Source organism: Propithecus coquereli, unplaced genomic scaffold (genome assembly GCF_000956105.1).
Source record: "Propithecus coquereli isolate 6110/MARCELLA unplaced genomic scaffold, Pcoq_1.0 Scaffold111, whole genome shotgun sequence".
Lineage (NCBI taxonomy): Eukaryota > Metazoa > Chordata > Mammalia > Primates > Indriidae > Propithecus > Propithecus coquereli.
This window is the reverse complement of record NW_012135081.1, coordinates 7595684-7613783: the sequence shown is the minus strand read 5'-3', so window position 1 is coordinate 7613783 and position 18100 is coordinate 7595684. Positions and strand designations below refer to the sequence as shown.

The following is an 18100-nucleotide window of genomic DNA, read 5'->3' as shown; positions in this document are numbered from 1 at the left end:
ATGTGACAGGCAGTTTTTGGCGGCCGTAAGGTCTAGCTGTATAGATCCTGAGTGTGCACACTCATGTGGGTGTGCCCTGTTACGATCTGGCAGGCCCGGCCCTGATTCAAGGCCTGAGTCCTCTCCTGGCTGTGTGCTTCATGCAGCTCCAGGGCTCTGAGCCAATGGCAGAGAGACCCTGAGTTTTCCCAGGGGCTGGCAAGGATGGCCCACATTGCCTAACCCATCCATCCTCCTGCCTCTTTTCAGCTCAGCCAAGAAGGGGGTCACACAGGGGTCAACCTGTCTATCCCCTCATCTCCATGCCAACCAGCCCAGCCAGCCAGTCAGCAGGGGACTGTCCATGCTGAGAGGGCACTGAGAAAGAGATGTCTAGGCCCCAGACCACTTCCCATCCAGTGGGCCTCGTCCCTAGGATCCTACCCAGAGGCCTCCCACTTTAGAGGTCCTTACCGTCTTTCAGGATGGTTTCCCGCTCAGTGCCATCAATCTTCTGGCGGCCAATGAGGTAGCTGGTGGTGTCGGCAAAGTAGATGAAGCCAGTCTCAGCGTGGAAGTCCAGGGCTCGGGGGTTCATGAGGTTCTCGATGGGGATCATGTGCTCATCTTGGACCTTGGCCCCCATATCCATGCCCCGGATGATGCCTGGCCGGCCCTTGCCATACACAAGGAACAGCTCGTGCTCCGGCTCTAGGGCACGCACAAGCCAGGGCACGAAGTCAGACACTCGCACATGACCATCACCCCACCGTGGGGCCACGGCCCAACGGGCTGCAATGGCCCGGCTGTCCTGGGTCGGGAGATGTAGGAGAGGTGGGGTTCTGGATCAGATGGACAGACCACACATGCACTAACACCTACAGGGCTGGGTCCCGGGCCACAATGCCCAGGGGTTTGACCTGCGTACTCTGATGGTGGGAAATAGGGGAAGGATAGCAGGTTTTCGGTTACTCGCCCACTGCTCAGTAGTGAAATTTATGGCCTAAAAGCAGTACCTTCAAAATATTTTGGAGTCTGATCACTTTTGACCACTTCCTCTGCTACCATCCTAGTCTAAACCACATCACTTTTTGCCTGTCCCACTGGAACAGCCTCCTGGCCACTTCCCTACCTTCCATCCTCTACCCAGCAGCAGTGTGATCCCTACATTAATGTGAATCCAGGCACATCACTTCCTTTCTCAAAAGTCACATGAGCTTCTCATCCCAGTTAGAATAAAATCCAACCTCTCCCTCCTTGTCTGCCCTCTGGCTGCTTGTCCTTGCTGGCCTTCGGGGTGCTCCAAGAGCATGGGGCCATAGGGCCTTTGCACTGTCCGGCCCCTCTGCCAGAATGCTCTTCCCCCAGGTGGTCACCTGGTTGGCTTCCTCACTTCACAGAGAGCTCAGCTCAAATGCCACATCCTCAGAGCAGCCCTCACTGGCATCACTAACTCTATTCTCTGCTTTATTGTCTTCATAAAACCTATCAACACCTCAAGTCATATTCGTTTGTCTGTTTTCCCTACTGAACTATAAGCTCCATGAGGCCAGGGACAACATCTGTCTTGTTCGCTGCTGAATCCTCATCTCCAGAACAGTCCCAAACACGCACTGAGCGCTCCCTAGATACTCGGTGAATGAATGAACGAATGAGCCAGTTTACAGTCTTCTGTGGAACCCACCGTGGAGTAGTGGGAATAGCGCTTTTCTAGGATGTGGGTTCAAGTCCTATCTCTGTCCCTCACTAGCAACGACACTTTGGGTAATTTCCTTCATCTCTCTGCATCTCAGCAGAAGCAGCCAGGCTGTGGGAGGTATGTGAGGATACCCTCCCGCCCCATCCCAGAGGCACACGCGCCCTTCCCTGCTACTCACTCTTGCACGACTTCCCGTCACTGCCCAGGCTGAACCCGGAGCGGCAGCGGCAGGTCCTCGCCTTGTGGCTGTTGGCCAGCAGGCAGATGTCCGAGCAGCCGCCTGGCTTCCCGTATTGGTCGTTCTCACAGGCGTGGCTCCTCACTGGGAGCAGGTGGAGAGCTATCAGGACCCTGAGAGACCTGTGCCCAGGCCTTGAGAAGGCTTCCTGAATCTGACCACACCCCCACTGCTGTGGTCTTGGTGCCTATGCTCCCATTTAGGATTTGGAAGCCACAGGACTGGAATTCCTCTGCCCCACCGACCACAGTCTGCAGACTCTCCCAGGTGGGGGCTTTGGTGGTCAGGGGAGAGAGCTGCCATAGCCAGATGCTCATGCTCTAGACTGGCAAGGGAACGGGGGGTGCAGAATGGGCTCTGTGGGGGTGGGATGTAGAGGCTGAAGGGGTAGAAAGAGGCTGGCAGGGGAAACTGAGGGGCCAGGGCAGGTTGCCCGGGGTGGATGGTGAAAGAATCAGGGGGCCCCACAGGAGGGCCCATGGAGGGGCTGTGATCCCGAGGGAAAGCAGCTTTGGAGGGGATGTGGAGCCTGGCTCACCTCGGGGCTGGCGGCGCTGGTGGTAAACGTGGAGGGCACCACCCTTGTCCACACGGGTGACAACCTGGTACTCGGTGCTGTTAAAGCGGTTCACACGGATCACACTCGTCTTCTGCTGGGCATTGGCATTGTCCGAGTTGGTGGCATAGAGATAATTCTCAAAGACAGTCAGGCCGTACAGATGCTCGATCTGAGACGGGGAGGCAGGGATGGTCAGCACGAGATGAGAAGAGGGTCCTTCCATCCCACCGCTTCCATCCAAACTCCATCACCTGCATTCCCAAAGTCATCCTACCAGTTTTTTAACTCTCTGCTTTACGCCTGTCTCCTCTGGCTGGACTATCCTGTTCTTGAGAGTTTTTGCACTCCAAGATCCCACTCACCCTTCACAGAGCTTCTCTTTGAAGAACTGGAATCTTTTAGCCAGAGATGCTCTCTCCCTCTACCCTCTGTCTCTCCGGTGACACCCTGTTATCCAGTGTCTGGTGTGGTGATTTGTGGACTTAGCCCACCCACTATACGCAGACCCTTGGGGACAGGAACCATGTCCCTCACAGAATTAGGTGCACATTAGATGCCTTAATGATTTTAGCCTGAAATAGAGTTGGGCCCTAAACTCTGTCCACAGAGAACACTCTTAGCCTCACTCCAGCACCAGCTTTGAGTGTTGAGAGGACACACTTGCCCCAAGCAAGCCCTATAACAGCCTGACCACCCATGTAGCTTATCTAGGGTGCCCAACTGTCCCAGTTTGCCTGAGACTAAGGAGTTTGCTGGTTCATGGGACTTTTGGGGCTACAATCAGGACAGTCCTGGGCAAACTGGGATGGTTGGGCACCCTAATTATCCCAGAATGGAGGTGCCACTCCGAGCCAGCAAGGTTCTAGACTAGGTCCCAGTACTACTGCCAGCTTTGTTAGCTCAGGCAAATCACTTAGCCTCTTTGAACCCTGCTTTTTACAACTGCCAAAAGAGAACTGAACCACCTCCCTGCTCAGCTCCCAGGGGTTATTGTAAGGTTCAAATGAGAAAAAAAGAAGTGAAAGGTATCTCTAAAAAGCAGAAGCCATATTCTCTCCTTTCTCTGAAGCGCTCATGCCCGCCCCAGTCCCACAGAGGGCTTGGGACAACCGTGCTCCCATATTGTCCTCCCCTTACCAGGAGGCCTGGAGAACGGTTCCCCTGAAAAGGCTTCCCCCTTACCAGCAGGCCCTGAATAATGGTTCCCCCACAATGACCTCAGACAATGGCTCCCTCACCAGGATGCCCTGGATGATGGTCTGCCGGCCCTTGCCCTCGTAGTCCACCACCTCAATGTAGTCCAGGTAGGCGTCAGCCCAGTAGACGAGGCGGCTGACCAGGTCCAGCGTGATGCCATGGGGAAATACAATCTTGCTATCAACCAGCTTGGTGCGGTTCTGTCCATCCATGTCACAGCGCTCCACCTTTGGGATCTGCCCATAGTCAGTGAAAAACACCTTCCTGTGGGGAGATGCATGTTAAATGGGGTCTGGCTATCGGGCACCCTCCTTCCCAATACAGCCTCTGCCTCCCGCCCTCCATGGCCAGACTCCCTGCCTGCCACTCTCACCCCATGGCAGGGTCCAGTGCAATGCCCTTAGGGTTGTAGAGTTCCAGGTCTAGCAAAGTGACACATGTGTCCCCGTTTCTGTTGCAGACAAAGATCCTATCATCGATGTCATCCACAAAGTAGAAGTTGCCTGTCAGCCAGTCGATGGCCATCTGTTCCACGTCTGGAGAGTATGAATGAAAGAGCTATCATGGGGTGGGGTGGGTCCTCCCACAGACACGCCCAGCCCGTGCTGGTGAGAACCCACACCGATACCCCACCTTCTCAGGACACCCTCCTCCACCACCTAGCTAGAGCTGTCTCCTTTCCCTGAGCTCCTGTGGGAGTTACCAGCAGTGGCACATTTTGCCTTGTATTCTTGGCAATCTTTCCACAAATCTGGTCTCTCCAAAGAGAATATCCTCACACTGCCCACTCCCCACGCTGAGCTCAGCGTTGGTACACGGGAGGCCTTGGGTAAACGTTGATTGACAGCTTTACCAACTCTTGCCCGTCCTTGAACAGGGCCCATCTTCTTGGGGCACCAAAAGGTAGAGCGGACAGGCCCACTAGCTCATTCCAGTATTTTTTGTTTAATTTTCTTTTACTTGAGATAAGAGCACCCAGGCTAACTCACCTTTGCTTTTGGCTGGACTTTTATCAACTTTATACGGTAAGTAAGTCTAGTTATCTCATGCTACCAGAAGCACTGACTGGAAGCTGTACACACAGTGTGAATTTTAAAAATGAAAAAGCTGAGTATACATTAATAAACCCAGTTAGAGAGAAAATTTTTTCAAAATATGGGCTCCACAGAGATCAAAAAGGGAACGTCCGTGGTGGCAAAAGATTGGAAATGAGTGACATGGGCCAAACTTCCTCTGCTCATTCCATTCCCCTGTTTCTTCCATGTCCCTATTGCTCAATTTCCTTTTGTCCTAGGGAGGGTCAGAAGAAGTGAGGGGTAGGATATAGACTGTCTCCCTGAAGAAGCTAGAAGGGCCACGAAAGGACCCTGAAGGTAAACTGAGACATGGCTCAAAAAGAGAGGGGGCTTCAGAAGGTGGGAGCTGGAGAAGAAGATGGAGACCAGGTGCCCATACTCTGTTTATGCCACGGCTCTGGAGGAAAGGTAAGAGGCCAAAAAGGGCCAAAGAAAGGCGGGGCAGGGCCAGGCAGCAGGAAATCTTGGAGGCAGGAAGTCTGGGGACATGGACCCCTGCTGGCCTCCTCTGGGCCCCTCCCCTCCAAGACACACTGGCTCCTATCCATTTGCCGGCCCCTCCAACTACCACCATCAGCGGTGATGCCTCTTGCAAAGTGGGGGATTCCTAAGGCAGTGACTTTCTGGGACCCCTGCCTTGAACTCCATCTCCACCAATTTCCCCAACAGGTAAAGAAATCTTTGGACCACCTGCTTCTGACCGAAGCTTACCCCCAACTACCCACACTCAACCCCGTGGGGATTATGCTGCCCCATACAGCTGCAGGTATCATGTTCTGCTCAACCTCTCCCTCATCCCCCTCCTCTCCACGAGGACTCAGGGGCTATTTCCTAACAGTGGGTGCGGGTGGGGGTGGGGGCAAAGGGAACAGGAACGTGGCTTCCGGGGAACTTGGCTGGGCCCTGACACTGACTCACAGTCACAGGACCAAGGCTGGGGGAAGGAAGGGAAAGAGCCAGTTTGAGGCCTTCATCAAACTAGTTTCTTCTTCAGATCCCCTCTGCTAAACCTCAACTCCAGATGACTAGAGAAGGATGTCACAGAGATGAGATGTCACCCCTGTAAGTGCTCATGCATCCCCAAACCCAGACATTCTTTCCTCCGGGCCCCCAATACTGTCCCATCCCAACGAGGTCAGAGACAGGGGACAGAGGAGCCTGGGGAGCTCCAGGCCTGTAGGAAAAGGGCCCAGTGCAGGAGCAAGGCAACCAAATTCTTTGCCCCACACACTGTTACCACAGAGAAAACAGATTAAAATGAACGCTGCTGGGCCAACTCCAAAGGACACGAAGCCTCGAAGCGGGGGACCTGCCTCAGCCCCAGGCAGCCAGCAGTGTGGCTGAAAGTCAAACAGGGCTGTGTGCCCTTTACTTAGCAGGCACGGCAGGGGTCTGGGGGCTGCTGGCATGTATCTGAACTCCATCAGTGAAAGCTGTTTTCCCAGCACCAGCTGGCGTGGCTGCGTCCTTCTCTCCAACTTCCTGAGGCTTCCCTGAGTCACTGCCCAGCCCCAGGGCTGGCAACACCCTGCCCCTGCTCCCCATCCACCCTTCCCTTGGCAAGAGGGGAGGAGGAGGAAACCTGCAGAGAGCCGATGCCCCCATCCCAGGTGCAGCTCCACAATCATCCCCCCAGCCTCAGGATGTGGCCTGGATTCCCTCCCAATTCCGGGAAGGAAGGCAGAGAGCTCGTCCCTGCTCTCAGATATTTACCCTTGGCCGGTCTCCCCTCCACCTCCCCAAAGGCCAGGCAGGGCCCCACTCAGCAGGCTGGTGAGGAGTTGGCAAGAACTGGAGTCCCCAGCCTGCCTGGCCTCCCCTTTGGTATTTTTGCAGCTGGAGACTATTAGTTGCAAGCAAAAAACCTTTGTTATCCAACTCCCTCCGCCACTTTATTTTCCTGTCTCCTAAAGTTCAGATTCCTCTGCTTGTCCCATGACAAACACACACACACACACACACACACACACACACACACACACAGGCACACACACACACACACTCGTGTGCGCACATGAATACACTTGGCCACCACTCCAAGGCCAGCCTAGAGAGATGGGTTCAAAGTAGGAGGAGGAACTTCCCCCCCAGGGCTCCCTCATAGGTGGTGTCTGGGCCACTCCCCTCTGTCCTATGAATTGGGCTTCAGTTGGCATCCTGGGCTTCAGCCCAGAAGACCTGAGTGTTCTGGGTCCACAAACCCAGAGGGCAGCTGTCCCTTATGTGGCCCAGCCTGCTCAGGGCTGACCCCTCCCAGAGCACCTATAAGGGGGCTCTGACCAAAGGCCCCAAATCCTGAGGACAGGAGAATCTCAAACCCACAGGAGGGAGGGTGCCGTGGGAGAAGTTTGGGGTGGGTTGGGGGCAGGGGAACAGGGGACTCCAGCATAAAGAGGGAGGCTAGGAAGCTGAGTGGGGGATGCAGGAGTCAGAGGAGAAACCGCAGCCACCTGGGATGTCACAAAGGACTTTCGGTTCCACACCCCAGAATAGACCTGGGATGTGTGTGCGTCAGTACTGAGTGTGCCCCCTCCCGCCACCCCCCTTACCCCAGTGCTCAGCATTCTGTGCTCCCTGCTCCCTGCAGCTCCAGTGGCTCTCAACTTCATCACTCACGCTGCTCGAGAGGCACTCCCCTAAATAGTGGCTGCTCTCCCCAGAACATGGGCTCCCACCCCATGTCCAAGAAGACCCTAGCTTCAGCTGCAGGATTCCAGTCACTTTCTTTAAAATAAAGAAATCTGGGGAAGGAAGGTGGCCATTATGTCCTGAGAAAATGTTCCCAGACACATCTACACACCCAAAGGCTGTAGGATATGGCGTGAGGTCCCTGGATGGGGAAGAAGGATCCCACTTCCACCTTAACCACATCCCCAGGGAACACACTGGATTCTGGCCCTTATTCCAGGGACCTCCCCACCTCTCCTCCCATTACTCTGCTCTTCCCTGGACCCAGCTAGGCTCTAGGCATGGACAGCCTGGGTTTGAACTGTGGTTCTGTCACTTCCAACTGTGGGAGTACCGGCAAGTTACTTCATGTCCCTGAGTCTCCGTCTCCTTGTCTGTAAAATCGGTTAGTGCACTAACAGCCCCTAGCAAGGGCCTGGTGCCTCCTAAAGGCTCCACACACAGGAGCTGCTGCTTGTACCACCGTCTTCTCTCGCCCAACCCCATCCCTTCCCACCTTCTCCACCAAGTTGCCATCTGTGCCTCCAGCCAGAGCCGTGATCTCTCGACCACAGGTGGGCCCGGGTGGGCAGTGTGGGCCAACACCTACTACTCTTTAAGACTGGCCCAGGCTACCAGAAGGACACTTTCCCTATCACAGGCTCCACAGGCCTCCGGAGCTTCTTTTGTCATGGCCCATTCACCTGACTACAAATACTGTGAGGTCAGGGCGCTGCCTTTCAACTCTGTCCCTAGTGCCTGACACACAGGTATTGATCCGTTTAGCAAATATTTATTGAATATCGAGTCCTCGCTCTGTTGTCCTAGAGCTGGGACATCATTTTTCCCTTCCCATCTACTGCCGGGATCCTCCTTCTCTGGTCTTGGGACAGTCCCACTGATAATCCTACTCAGGGATCTCACCCGAGGGGAGGGATGATCAAGAGTTGGGGGACTTGGAAGGTAGGAAGGAGACTGCGGGCCTGGCAGCAACACTGCTGAAAGACATGGCCTCTTGCTCCTTGTTTCCTGCCAGGTCCTGACTTCGGCTGTTCCTCCTTCCCCCAGTGAGTCCACAGCTTAGCCACATCGTGTTGCCTCTTTCCCTTGGACTCCCTTCCTGCCCCTGCTCTCAGTTCCAGCCTGGGGTTGTGCCCTGCTCCCTTCCTCTGCCTGGTTCCCTCCCCGAGAGGCATTTCATCCTGGATCCCAGGGATGAGCTGCCTGGATTCTGCTCAGCTCATCTTAGGGTCTTCCCACTATTGAGAAATCCTTGCTGGGCTCTAAAACATGTCTCTCTTGCTTAAGTTACTTCCTTTGCCTGAAAACAGGGAGGGGAATGCTGGGAGCAGGCTGGGTGGAGAGGCAACTTCAAGGAGACAGCGGGGGAGGAGAGGACAGGGCTGGATCTGGGCCGGGAGACGCAGGCTGGCCGTGGCTGGGAGAGAGGAGGAGCACGAAGGGCTGGTATACGATTGGGAAACTCATTGCAGGAATGGGAAGCAGAAGTGCCAGGATGCAGGGGCCCAAGGCCAGATAATCTGACACCCTGTGGGTCATAGGCCAAGGAAGGAGGTGGGTAGCTTTCACATGTAAAGTCTAGAAGTGTTCTGTGGGCATGGGTGGGAGGCTGAGAGGGCCTGGGGGCATCCAGCACAGTGGGGAGACTGCACCCCTTCCAGCAGTGGGAGCCACTTCATCATAGACTCAGAGGGGCTGCGGTCTGCCCTCTTTGCCTCCCCTCTAGACAAATCACTACCCATTTCCTGTGATGATTTTAAACACACACACACACACACACATACACACACACACAAGAAAGAGGGAGGGAGGGAAAGTGAAGTTAGCCAGCTGGACTTGGGGACCCGTTTCACAACCTTGCTGCCTGTAGCCTAGGGGGCTTTTCTGGACCTCCCCACCCACCTCCTCCTTCCCATGCAGCACGGTGCAGGGAGAGGAAACACTGGGACCTCCAAGGGCCCCTCTAGACCATCCTTTCACACAGAGTCCAAAATTACTAAGTGACTTCAGCAAACCTTATTTCCTCCAAGGCCTCTATTTGCAACCTCAGAACCCCCCCTTACCATTACACACACCTTCCCGGGGCCCCACTCCTGCAGTCTGCCTCATTCTTTCTGCAGCGGAAACATCCTCAGAGCTGAGGGGAATACAGGTCAGAGGTGCTTGGCTAGGGAGAAGCAGAGCTGGGCTCGGCTGGGGTCAGTGGGCTGGACCACTAGCCCTGCCCAGGGGCAGCCCTGTAGCGGCAGGATGGGGCTGGAGTTCCCTGACAGGGTGGTCACAGATGGGGTAGGGTGGGCAGGCCAGGTCCCTGGCTCTGGGACTACCAGGCCTGTTGACGCCTCTAAGCCTCAGTTTCCAGAACTTCAATCTTTTGTATATCACTTTCAAAATGCTTGCCATGTTTACGTATAGCTTGTGTTATTATTTTCTTACTAGTTTTTTAAATCAACTCTCTTTTCTTTGCTGCATTCTAAACAATTTATGAAATCAGAGATTCAATATGCTAGCTATAGGAGTTTCCTAATGAGTATCAAATAAAAACATAATTATAACAACAAAAAAAGCCTGTCCATGTATCACCTAAAAGTCAAGGCATAGTCGCTCTGGGAAACGCAGTATTGAAAGCCTGGGGGCTGCTCCCGCTGCTTGCTAAGGGTCTTCCCTTCTCTTCCGGCTCTCACAATCCAGGTTGCCAGTCATGGAATGGGAGCCTCCTAGTCCTCCTGCTGGGCCAGAGGCAGAGGAGAGGATGGGCTCTGGGGTGCAATCCCAGGTGGGCAGGGAAGAGACGACCCACCCCAACCCAGGCTAAGGGAAGACACTGGGGCCAGGGCAGGAAGGGTCAGCAGCCCAGGCACAAAACCCGCGGGGCTTTAGAGGCCCTCTGGGGCTCTCAGGACTCAGAGCAGGTCTGGTTCACATGTCCCAGGAACCATGTGAAGCAGGCTCACTTCCTGGCCTCCTTCCTTCTTTCTATTCTATTTCTGTTTCCAGAGTTTTCTCTGGAGCAGGCTCCCTGTTCGCCCCACACCAGCAGGCTGGCCTCACTGGCTCCAACACCTCTCAACTGTCAGACTCCTCCCTCTGTGTCCACCCCTCCTGCAAGGGGCTGAGCCCCAGGGGTCCAACAGAGGTCAGGGTCATAGCAAAGAATGGGATGATTGCAGGGAGGCCTGCCCCAGAGGGCAGAGAGAAAGCAGGAGAAAGCAGCATCTTTTCTTCTTTATCCTCCTTGGGGAGCTAATTACAGGCCAGCAGGCACTGCCAGGTGAGTGCCTGGGACCAGCCATCCCACACACCAGGGCAGGCCAGCCAGCCTCTCTTGGGGAGAGGAATGACCTGGGGATGGGGGAGGGTACTAGCAGAAAGACACTTCAGACATCTTCAGCTCAGGGCCCATAATTAGTTTGTGGGATGAGAGCAAAACAACCATCCTCAGGGTGACAGCCAGACATTCAGGCGGCAGGGGTGTGGGGTGGGGGAGGGCAGAGAGGAAGGGACAGAAATTGGGGCAAGAGGAACCTACTCATTTACCCCACAAGCATTTCCCCCCAGAACCTTGGACTCTTCCAGCCTTCTGGACTCTGCCCCAGAGGGGCCCAAAGAGTCGAGCAGACTGGGAGGCAAGACTATTTGCCAAGGGAGGGGTGCCTGCTTGTGGTTATTTCCTGCTTCTCCTGGGGAAGAAGTCAGATAAGGGGACCGGGCCAGCAGCAGAAGCTGAGAAGTTTCCCACCAGGGTACCCGGTAGCCAACTACCTACAAGCCCACTGTCTGGCCCTCAGGCAGGGCTGGAGCTGTTTTCCCAGACAGGCCTGTTGGGTAGGGCAGAGGACCAGGAATGGGGAGGGTGGCTGTATCACAGGGTCTTGCCCCAATCCCACCCTGTTGGCCACGAGGTTCCCTGAGCGGCCCACTCCTCAAGAGCTCAGCCAACCAGACTTGGCAGGCTCCAGCCCAGCACCCCAAGGAGGAACACATCTGATCACAGGTGAGCTTTGAACACCATTGGGCATGCTCTGGAAGAGCCAAAGGCCAAGATGTGGCCCACATGAGGAGGCCGCACCGAGTGAGGGCTCTCGGGGCAAGCCCTGCTCCCCACCATTCCCGAGGACCCCTTTCCCTTTCCCAGAATGTAACCTCCTGGGATCTGTTTTCTGTGGGGATCACAGGGGCCGAATAAAGGAACTTGAAGATCTTCTAGAGGGGCCCAAGGTTTGCAATCTGAAACCTCAAATGTGTGCTGTCCTTTACAAGCTCAAACCCATTATGCAGATTAGGAAGCCAAGGCAGAGACAGGGAATTCTGGTTTACGCAAGGTCACAGATCAAGTTCTTCTCCCCCAGGGGGTCAGATCAACTACAGGCCAGATTCTTCCCCTTAGCCCTGTGTTGCATTTCGTGGAAATGTGATGATGCCAGATTCTGAAGTTAAAGCTGTTGTGGTTTTTTGTTTGTTTGTGCAACCACATCTGAGATGAGCAGGACTGTTCCAGGCAGTGGATCTACACCCAGCCATGCTCATGCCCCATCCTGTGACACCCTTTCTTCCACCCCTAGGAAAGTACAGCCTAGGGAGGGAGCCCGCATGGGAACATCCAGGATATCCTAAAATGCTCATGTGGCTCATGCTCCTCCCATAGTCTCATTCACCGCCACAAAGCCCCACAGAAATAGGCACAGGATCCCCCACCCACCCTGCAGTGGGGAGTCCATGCTGGCAATGCCCCCCAAGGGAAACAATGGAACCTGGAGACAGACCGTGCCAGGCCCCAGCTCCTTTGCCCTCAGCCACAGCTTAACGGGGCTCCCCAGGCTCCAATTCCTTTCCCTAGTCCTGGCTCCCACTGCATGGGAAAGTCCCCTGTGGTCTAATCAACGCTGCTTTCTCAGAGGAGGGACAGTCCCTGGTCTCCAGAGATTGATCACTCATTGCCCCTTTATCCCTGGGCCAGAAATGCAGGAGCCATCCAGAGACATGCTCAGAGAGAGGGGAGAAAGCTCTGCCCTGGCCCCAAACAGGCGTCATGTCTAGGGCTCCACCTTGGCCTTAGTCAGGGCATCTTGACTAGTCTCCTGCCCCAGACAGGGGTCATCCTGGCTAACTCCCTGCCCCTGTTCCAGACAAGTTCCCTCTTGCCCATCTCCCCTGCCCTCCCCTGCTCTCCGACTGGGAGCAGATGACTCACGGTGCAGACTGAGGGAGATGTTGATGGTGTGCTCATCCACGAAGCCCTTTAGGCCAGGAATGCGGGCGCACTTGAGCTGTGTCTGGGCAGCACTGTCCCCAACGTGCACCCAGCACACAGTCTCGTTGGCATAGCTAAAGTCCATGGCTGTGGTCTGCCGCGTGCTAGTAGGTGTGATGGTAGACACCTGGGCCCCACTCAGGTACGTAGCCAGGATGTTCTGGGAGTTGGCAATCAACAGCACAGGGAACCGGTCTACTGGCTCTGGGGATGGGGAGAGAAGAGTCAGTGCAGCTAGGGCCCTTGGACCTCTCAGGCCGCCACCCATCAGGGAACAGCACTGAGGGCACCTCACACTGTGGCCACAGGCAACCCCACTCACCGTTCTTGGCCTTGCAGGAGCGGTTGTCTGGCTGCAGCAGGTATCCTTCGACGCAGCCGCACGTGAAGGAGCCGTCTGTGTTGGTGCATAGCTGGCTGCAGGTGCCATACACTGAGCACTCATCAAAGTCTGCCGAGAAAAGGGCAAAAGTGTGGCAATCCCCAGTGTGACAAGGGCAGGGAAGCAGGTGCTCTTCAGATACCACCAGTGTGTCCATCCTTATAGCTACTTTGAAGGACTGTTTGGCAGAATCGATTACAGCATGAAATGTGCAAAGTTTATCACCCAGGAAGTCCAGTCTTGGACTCTACTCTAGAGAAAAACACAAGCATATGTCACTCGTTCATTCAGAAAAGATGTCCTAAGTACCTACCACGTGCCAGGTGCTGGGGGAACACAAGTGAATCTTAAAATAGACCCACAATGCTGTCCTTATGAAACTTGAAATATTATGATAAAAATGAAATATTTCTTATTATAATAATAAATGAAACAAAAAGGTAAAGTGTATGTTAGAGGTGCCCGTGCAATGGAAAGAAAAGGGATAGAAATTGCTGGTGGGGTGGGGTGTGATTTTAGAGGGGTCAGGAATGGCTTCACCAAGAAGACGGCATTTGCGCAAAGACCCAAGGGAGGCAAATTTAAAACAGGAAAGTTTGCATTGCTTGTGGCAGCGAAAAATTGGGAACATCTTACTCATCAATAGGGAGATGGCCAAGTAAACTGTGGTAATAGTCTCACATCACAGTGGTTTTTAAAAGAATGATGTAGATCTCTACATATTAACACAGAAAAAGGTCTCTGGAACATACTGATGAGTGAAGCCACTGACAATGAGGCAGTCAGTGTGATATCATTTATGTAAGAAGAACACACACACATAAGCAACACTTCCGATTAGATTTTCCATGAGTACACGTACACAAATGCACAAAAAAAGGGCCCGGAAAGAGAGATAGCAAACTGATAATAGAGTTGACCTCTGCAGAGAAGGGACAAGGACCAGAATTGAGGGGGATTTGTCAGGAGGGATTTTGGTTTTATTTGTAATGCTTTAATTTTTTTACAACAAGAAAATTCATAGATGACCTACAATTTTACGGTGAATTTTGAAAAGTCTGGTGGAAACAAATGGTTAGGGCAAATGTTCATGCCCTGGAGCAGTGGCCCTCCCTCTCTTGCACCTCCCTTCTTTCTCCTGCCCCAGCCAGGCCCCCTGCCCCTGCCCCTACCTGGCCCCCAGCACGCACACCTATGCACATAAGCATGTGCACTCACGTACCTTTGCAGGTCTTGCCATCTGCCTGCAGCTGAAAGCTGTTGTTGCAGTAGCAGGTGGGCCCATCGAGTGTGGGGACACAATGGTGCTGGCAGCCCAGTCGAGAGCAGTTGCTTCTGAGCTCTGTGCAGGATCAGGAAAGACACACATTCAGACCTGGCAGACCACTTTCTCCCAATTCCAGGCAACCTTCAGAAACCACTTCTAAGGGCTGCAGTGTCAACGATGGAAGGGGCCTTAGGAAGCACCCTTCCATCTTTATATAAATATAAAATCTTATATTTTGTAAGAGAAGAAACTGAGGCCCAGAAAGGATGTGAGACAAGCCCAAGGTCACACAGCCAATTATGGCTTAGAACCCACATTTCCCTGGCTGGCTGCTCTGGACCACCTCCATCCCCACGGGGAGGGGTTCTGGGATTTTGTCAGGGTCAACAGGAAGCAGGGACGGTGAGTCTTATCCCTTTCGTCTGCCTCTGGTCTGCACTGCCTGGGGATGACAATGTTGGCTGCAGCTGAAGGGGAAGAGTGGGCATGGAATCGAGTCTGTCTCAGCAGGATCCCAGCCCTGGCCTGGAAGCACCCCTGCGACCCATCCCTTGAGCCTGAGAGGGCTCAGAGAGCAGGCCTAAGGTCCAGGTGGAGGATGGGAAGGAGGAGCAAAACTGTTTCCCTCGGGATCCTTTTCTAATGTTTCTCCTGCCACTGACCCACTTCCACAGGGGAAACAGAAGGGAATGGGACAGGAGGGGGAGAGGTGGGAGAGCAGTTGCCCCCCCAGACCAGCGACCCAGTTAATGGCCTTGCGTGGGGCCAGGCGGCCTGGCCACAAAGACCCCTTTGTCCAGCTGCCTCACACCCCCGCTCCCCCTACCCCCCCTTAGGAGAGAGCTGCTGAGATGCTAAGACGTTTAGAGGCGCTAAGCCTGCCAGGAAGAGCTGGGATGGGGGGCCAGGCCCCAGCTATTCTTTCTCCTCCCCACTTCCACCCAGGAGCCCATCTGTGCTGCCTGTCCAGCCTTCCCCCACAAAGGGGGAAAATATCGTTTGCTCTGGAAAACCTAGAAAAGAGTTTCTCTTCTGGATATGGTGTGGGGGGATGAGGAGGCCCAACTTCTGTAGTATCAGAGATGGAAGTTCAAGTCCTAGGTTTTCGAGGTTCTATGTTGTTTTGGAAACTGAAAAGGTATTCAAAAGGAAGTAAACTTGGACATGTACCATCCCATAAGAAGGAGGGCGAGCGGTAATTGAAGTCAGCCCCCAGGCCTCCATCCCAGGAGCTTCAGGCAGAAACATGCAAAATCAGCCAAAGGAAAGGAGGAAAAACCTTCCACAAACTCCCTGCCCCAAGTGAACGAGATCCAGACGTGTCTCCTCCTACAGGCAGATGTTTTCTGACACGCATGTGGCACAGGGCACGGCCCGACCCCACCAAGTCTGTCCGTCCCCCAGGGCCTTGCTCAGGGCCTCTCACAGCCAGCCTCATGCTCCAGGCCCAGGCCCCGAGGACAGCAGAAGGGAGAAGTCACTATTCCCTGACATGCAGGCCTGAGGCTCTGCCTCCCCCCACATCATGGTCTCCTCCCCAATTACTCAGTGGCCCAGACTCTCTGTAGCCCGCAGGGACCTTCAGGGGAAAGACTGCAGAGCTGGTGACCTGAGCCACAGACGGGAAGAATCTGACTTATCACGCTTATGTTCCCTCCTCAGCCTGGATGGCTTTCCCATCAACCCCCTCGGATTGTACAGAACATCAGAGAAGGAGAGCCCAAAGCAGCTTCAGGGTCCCTCAAAGATTTGCAGCTCCTGGGGGTGCCTTCCAGGGCACCAGTGGGGGTGGCAGGTGAACTGAACTCTAGATCCCTAACTCCAGCTTTAATCACTGCATCTCTGCTCCTGTGTTCCCACTCAGGTTTCATGTAGAAAACTTTTAGAAGAAAGGACCACTCTATTAAAAAAAAACAAGTATGAAAACACTGATCTTTCATTTTACAGATGAGAAACTGGGGCCTAGAGAGAGGCTGGAGAGAGGTAGCAACCTGTCCAAGCACATAGAGCCAGAGGGAAGTGCCTAGGCCAAGGCCCATCACTGAGGCCCACAGGGCTGTCTGGCCAGGCTTCAAGCCGAAAGGGCCCACCAATTTCCTCTACTGTCTGATGGCAAATCTAGGTGGGGGACCAGGACAAGGCCTCATCCTCACTGGAGGTGTGAGGGCAATCCTGGGATGGCGGGCCTCCAATCCCACCAGGTGCCCGCTGAGAGCACACGGCATCCGCCTGGGACTGGAGAGCACAGAAGAGTCTTTACCTCGGCAGTGGGGCCCCTCATCTGAGCCATCCATGCAGTCCTGGACCCCGTTGCAGAGGCGGGACATAGGAACACAAAGCTCGGTGCCCAGGCAGTTGTGCTCGTTTGGCTGGCATCGCTGGGCCTTACTCTGTGGACCTGGGGGCAGACAGAAGGGCTGGCATGACCAAGCTGGCTACGAGGCTGTCTGGCCAGCTGTTCACTGGGAGATGGGGATGGGGATAAACTTGGATAAGGGTTTCAGACACCTGTGTTTTTTAGATCTCAGGAGGCCTCAGAGGCTGGTTAGACTCTTCCACCTAGAGCTCTTCTACGCCCTTCCCAACAGTAGCCACACATCTGGAAGCAACCAGGGGGAGGTGGAAACTAGGCCTTCAGTAAAAAGTCCATATCCCAAATGTCTCACACCTATGGACACCAAAGTCTCAACATTCTATGCTGAAGACACAGACTGAGGTCAGTGGTTTTGATGAGCTGAGGGAAGCAGAGTCTATGGCAGAGAAGCTCAAATGACAAAGAACATCTCCTTCCTACAGCTCCCCAGGTCACAGAGCCTGAGGCCAAGAGCAGTGCCAAATTTTCTAGATATGCACTGTCCAACACATAACACCCTCCACATGTGGCTGTTGGGCACTTGAAATGTGGCTAAACTGTAAGCATAAAATACACACTGGATTTTGAAGACTTAATACGAAAAATATGCAAAATATCTCTAATAATTTTATATGGATAATATACTGTACTAAAATGATAGTACTTTGGATACACTGGATAAAATATTTAAATTAATTTCCCCTGTTTCTTTTCACCTTTTTAAATGTGGCTACTAGAAAGTTTCAAAGTTGCATATGTGGCTTGCAATATACTAGTATCGGACAGCACTATTTTAAACTTCCAACCTCGGAGCAACTAGCCTGATGGAAGGATTTGGGAAGGGTCAAAGGTTGTGGCCAACTAGTGATGTCTCTGGTACTTCCTCTGTTGCCCAAGAGGATGGATAAGGTAGACAGACCACTGCCTGTTGGCCTTAAGCCTGGACAGTATGTGTGAGTGAGCATGTCCACGTGCTGGAGCACCTATCCGTGTGTGCCCGAGCAGGAGTCCACACGCACAGTGAGGGAGCAGTGTGTGTAACAGTGTGCAGTGAGGGTGTATCTGTGTGTCTCTATGTGTGCTGGTGCTTCTGTCCTCAGTATGAGTTTCCATGTCTTTTTGTGAGTGAGTCTGGGGTGGGGGTTTGTGTGCATGCATGTGCATGTGTCTGTTTCTATGTCAGTGTGTGTGTCTGGGGGCATCTGTCTGAGTGTAGGTTGTGTTTCTGCTTCCATGTCTGAGACTGTTGACTCTGCATTGCTGTGAGAACATGTTTGTGCCCTTATCTAGGTGGAGGTGGGTGCATCAGTGCCCAGGTGGGTCTGTGTGTGACTACTATGGGCCCAGGAGTGTGTATGAGAGTGAACAGCGTGGGGATATGTATAAGGTGAGGTTTACTAAGGGAAGAATT

General features: G+C 53.8%; 1 protein-coding gene across 1 annotated transcript in view; it reads right to left on the bottom strand.

Moving 5' to 3' along the window:
* The window catches only part of LRP1 (low density lipoprotein receptor-related protein 1), a 76492-nt gene that overhangs the window by 48848 nt on the left and 9544 nt on the right, over positions 1-18100 (bottom strand). The window contains exons 3-11 of the mRNA XM_012651950.1: positions 16597-16734; positions 14292-14411; positions 13010-13138; positions 12628-12891; positions 4046-4208; positions 3714-3936; positions 2455-2644; positions 1857-2000; positions 454-690 (exon numbers count right to left, since the gene is read on the bottom strand). Of these exons, the coding sequence (XP_012507404.1) occupies positions 454-690; positions 1857-2000; positions 2455-2644; positions 3714-3936; positions 4046-4208; positions 12628-12891; positions 13010-13138; positions 14292-14411; positions 16597-16734 (1608 nt within the window). The remainder of the gene's footprint in view (positions 1-453; positions 691-1856; positions 2001-2454; positions 2645-3713; positions 3937-4045; positions 4209-12627; positions 12892-13009; positions 13139-14291; positions 14412-16596; positions 16735-18100) is intronic.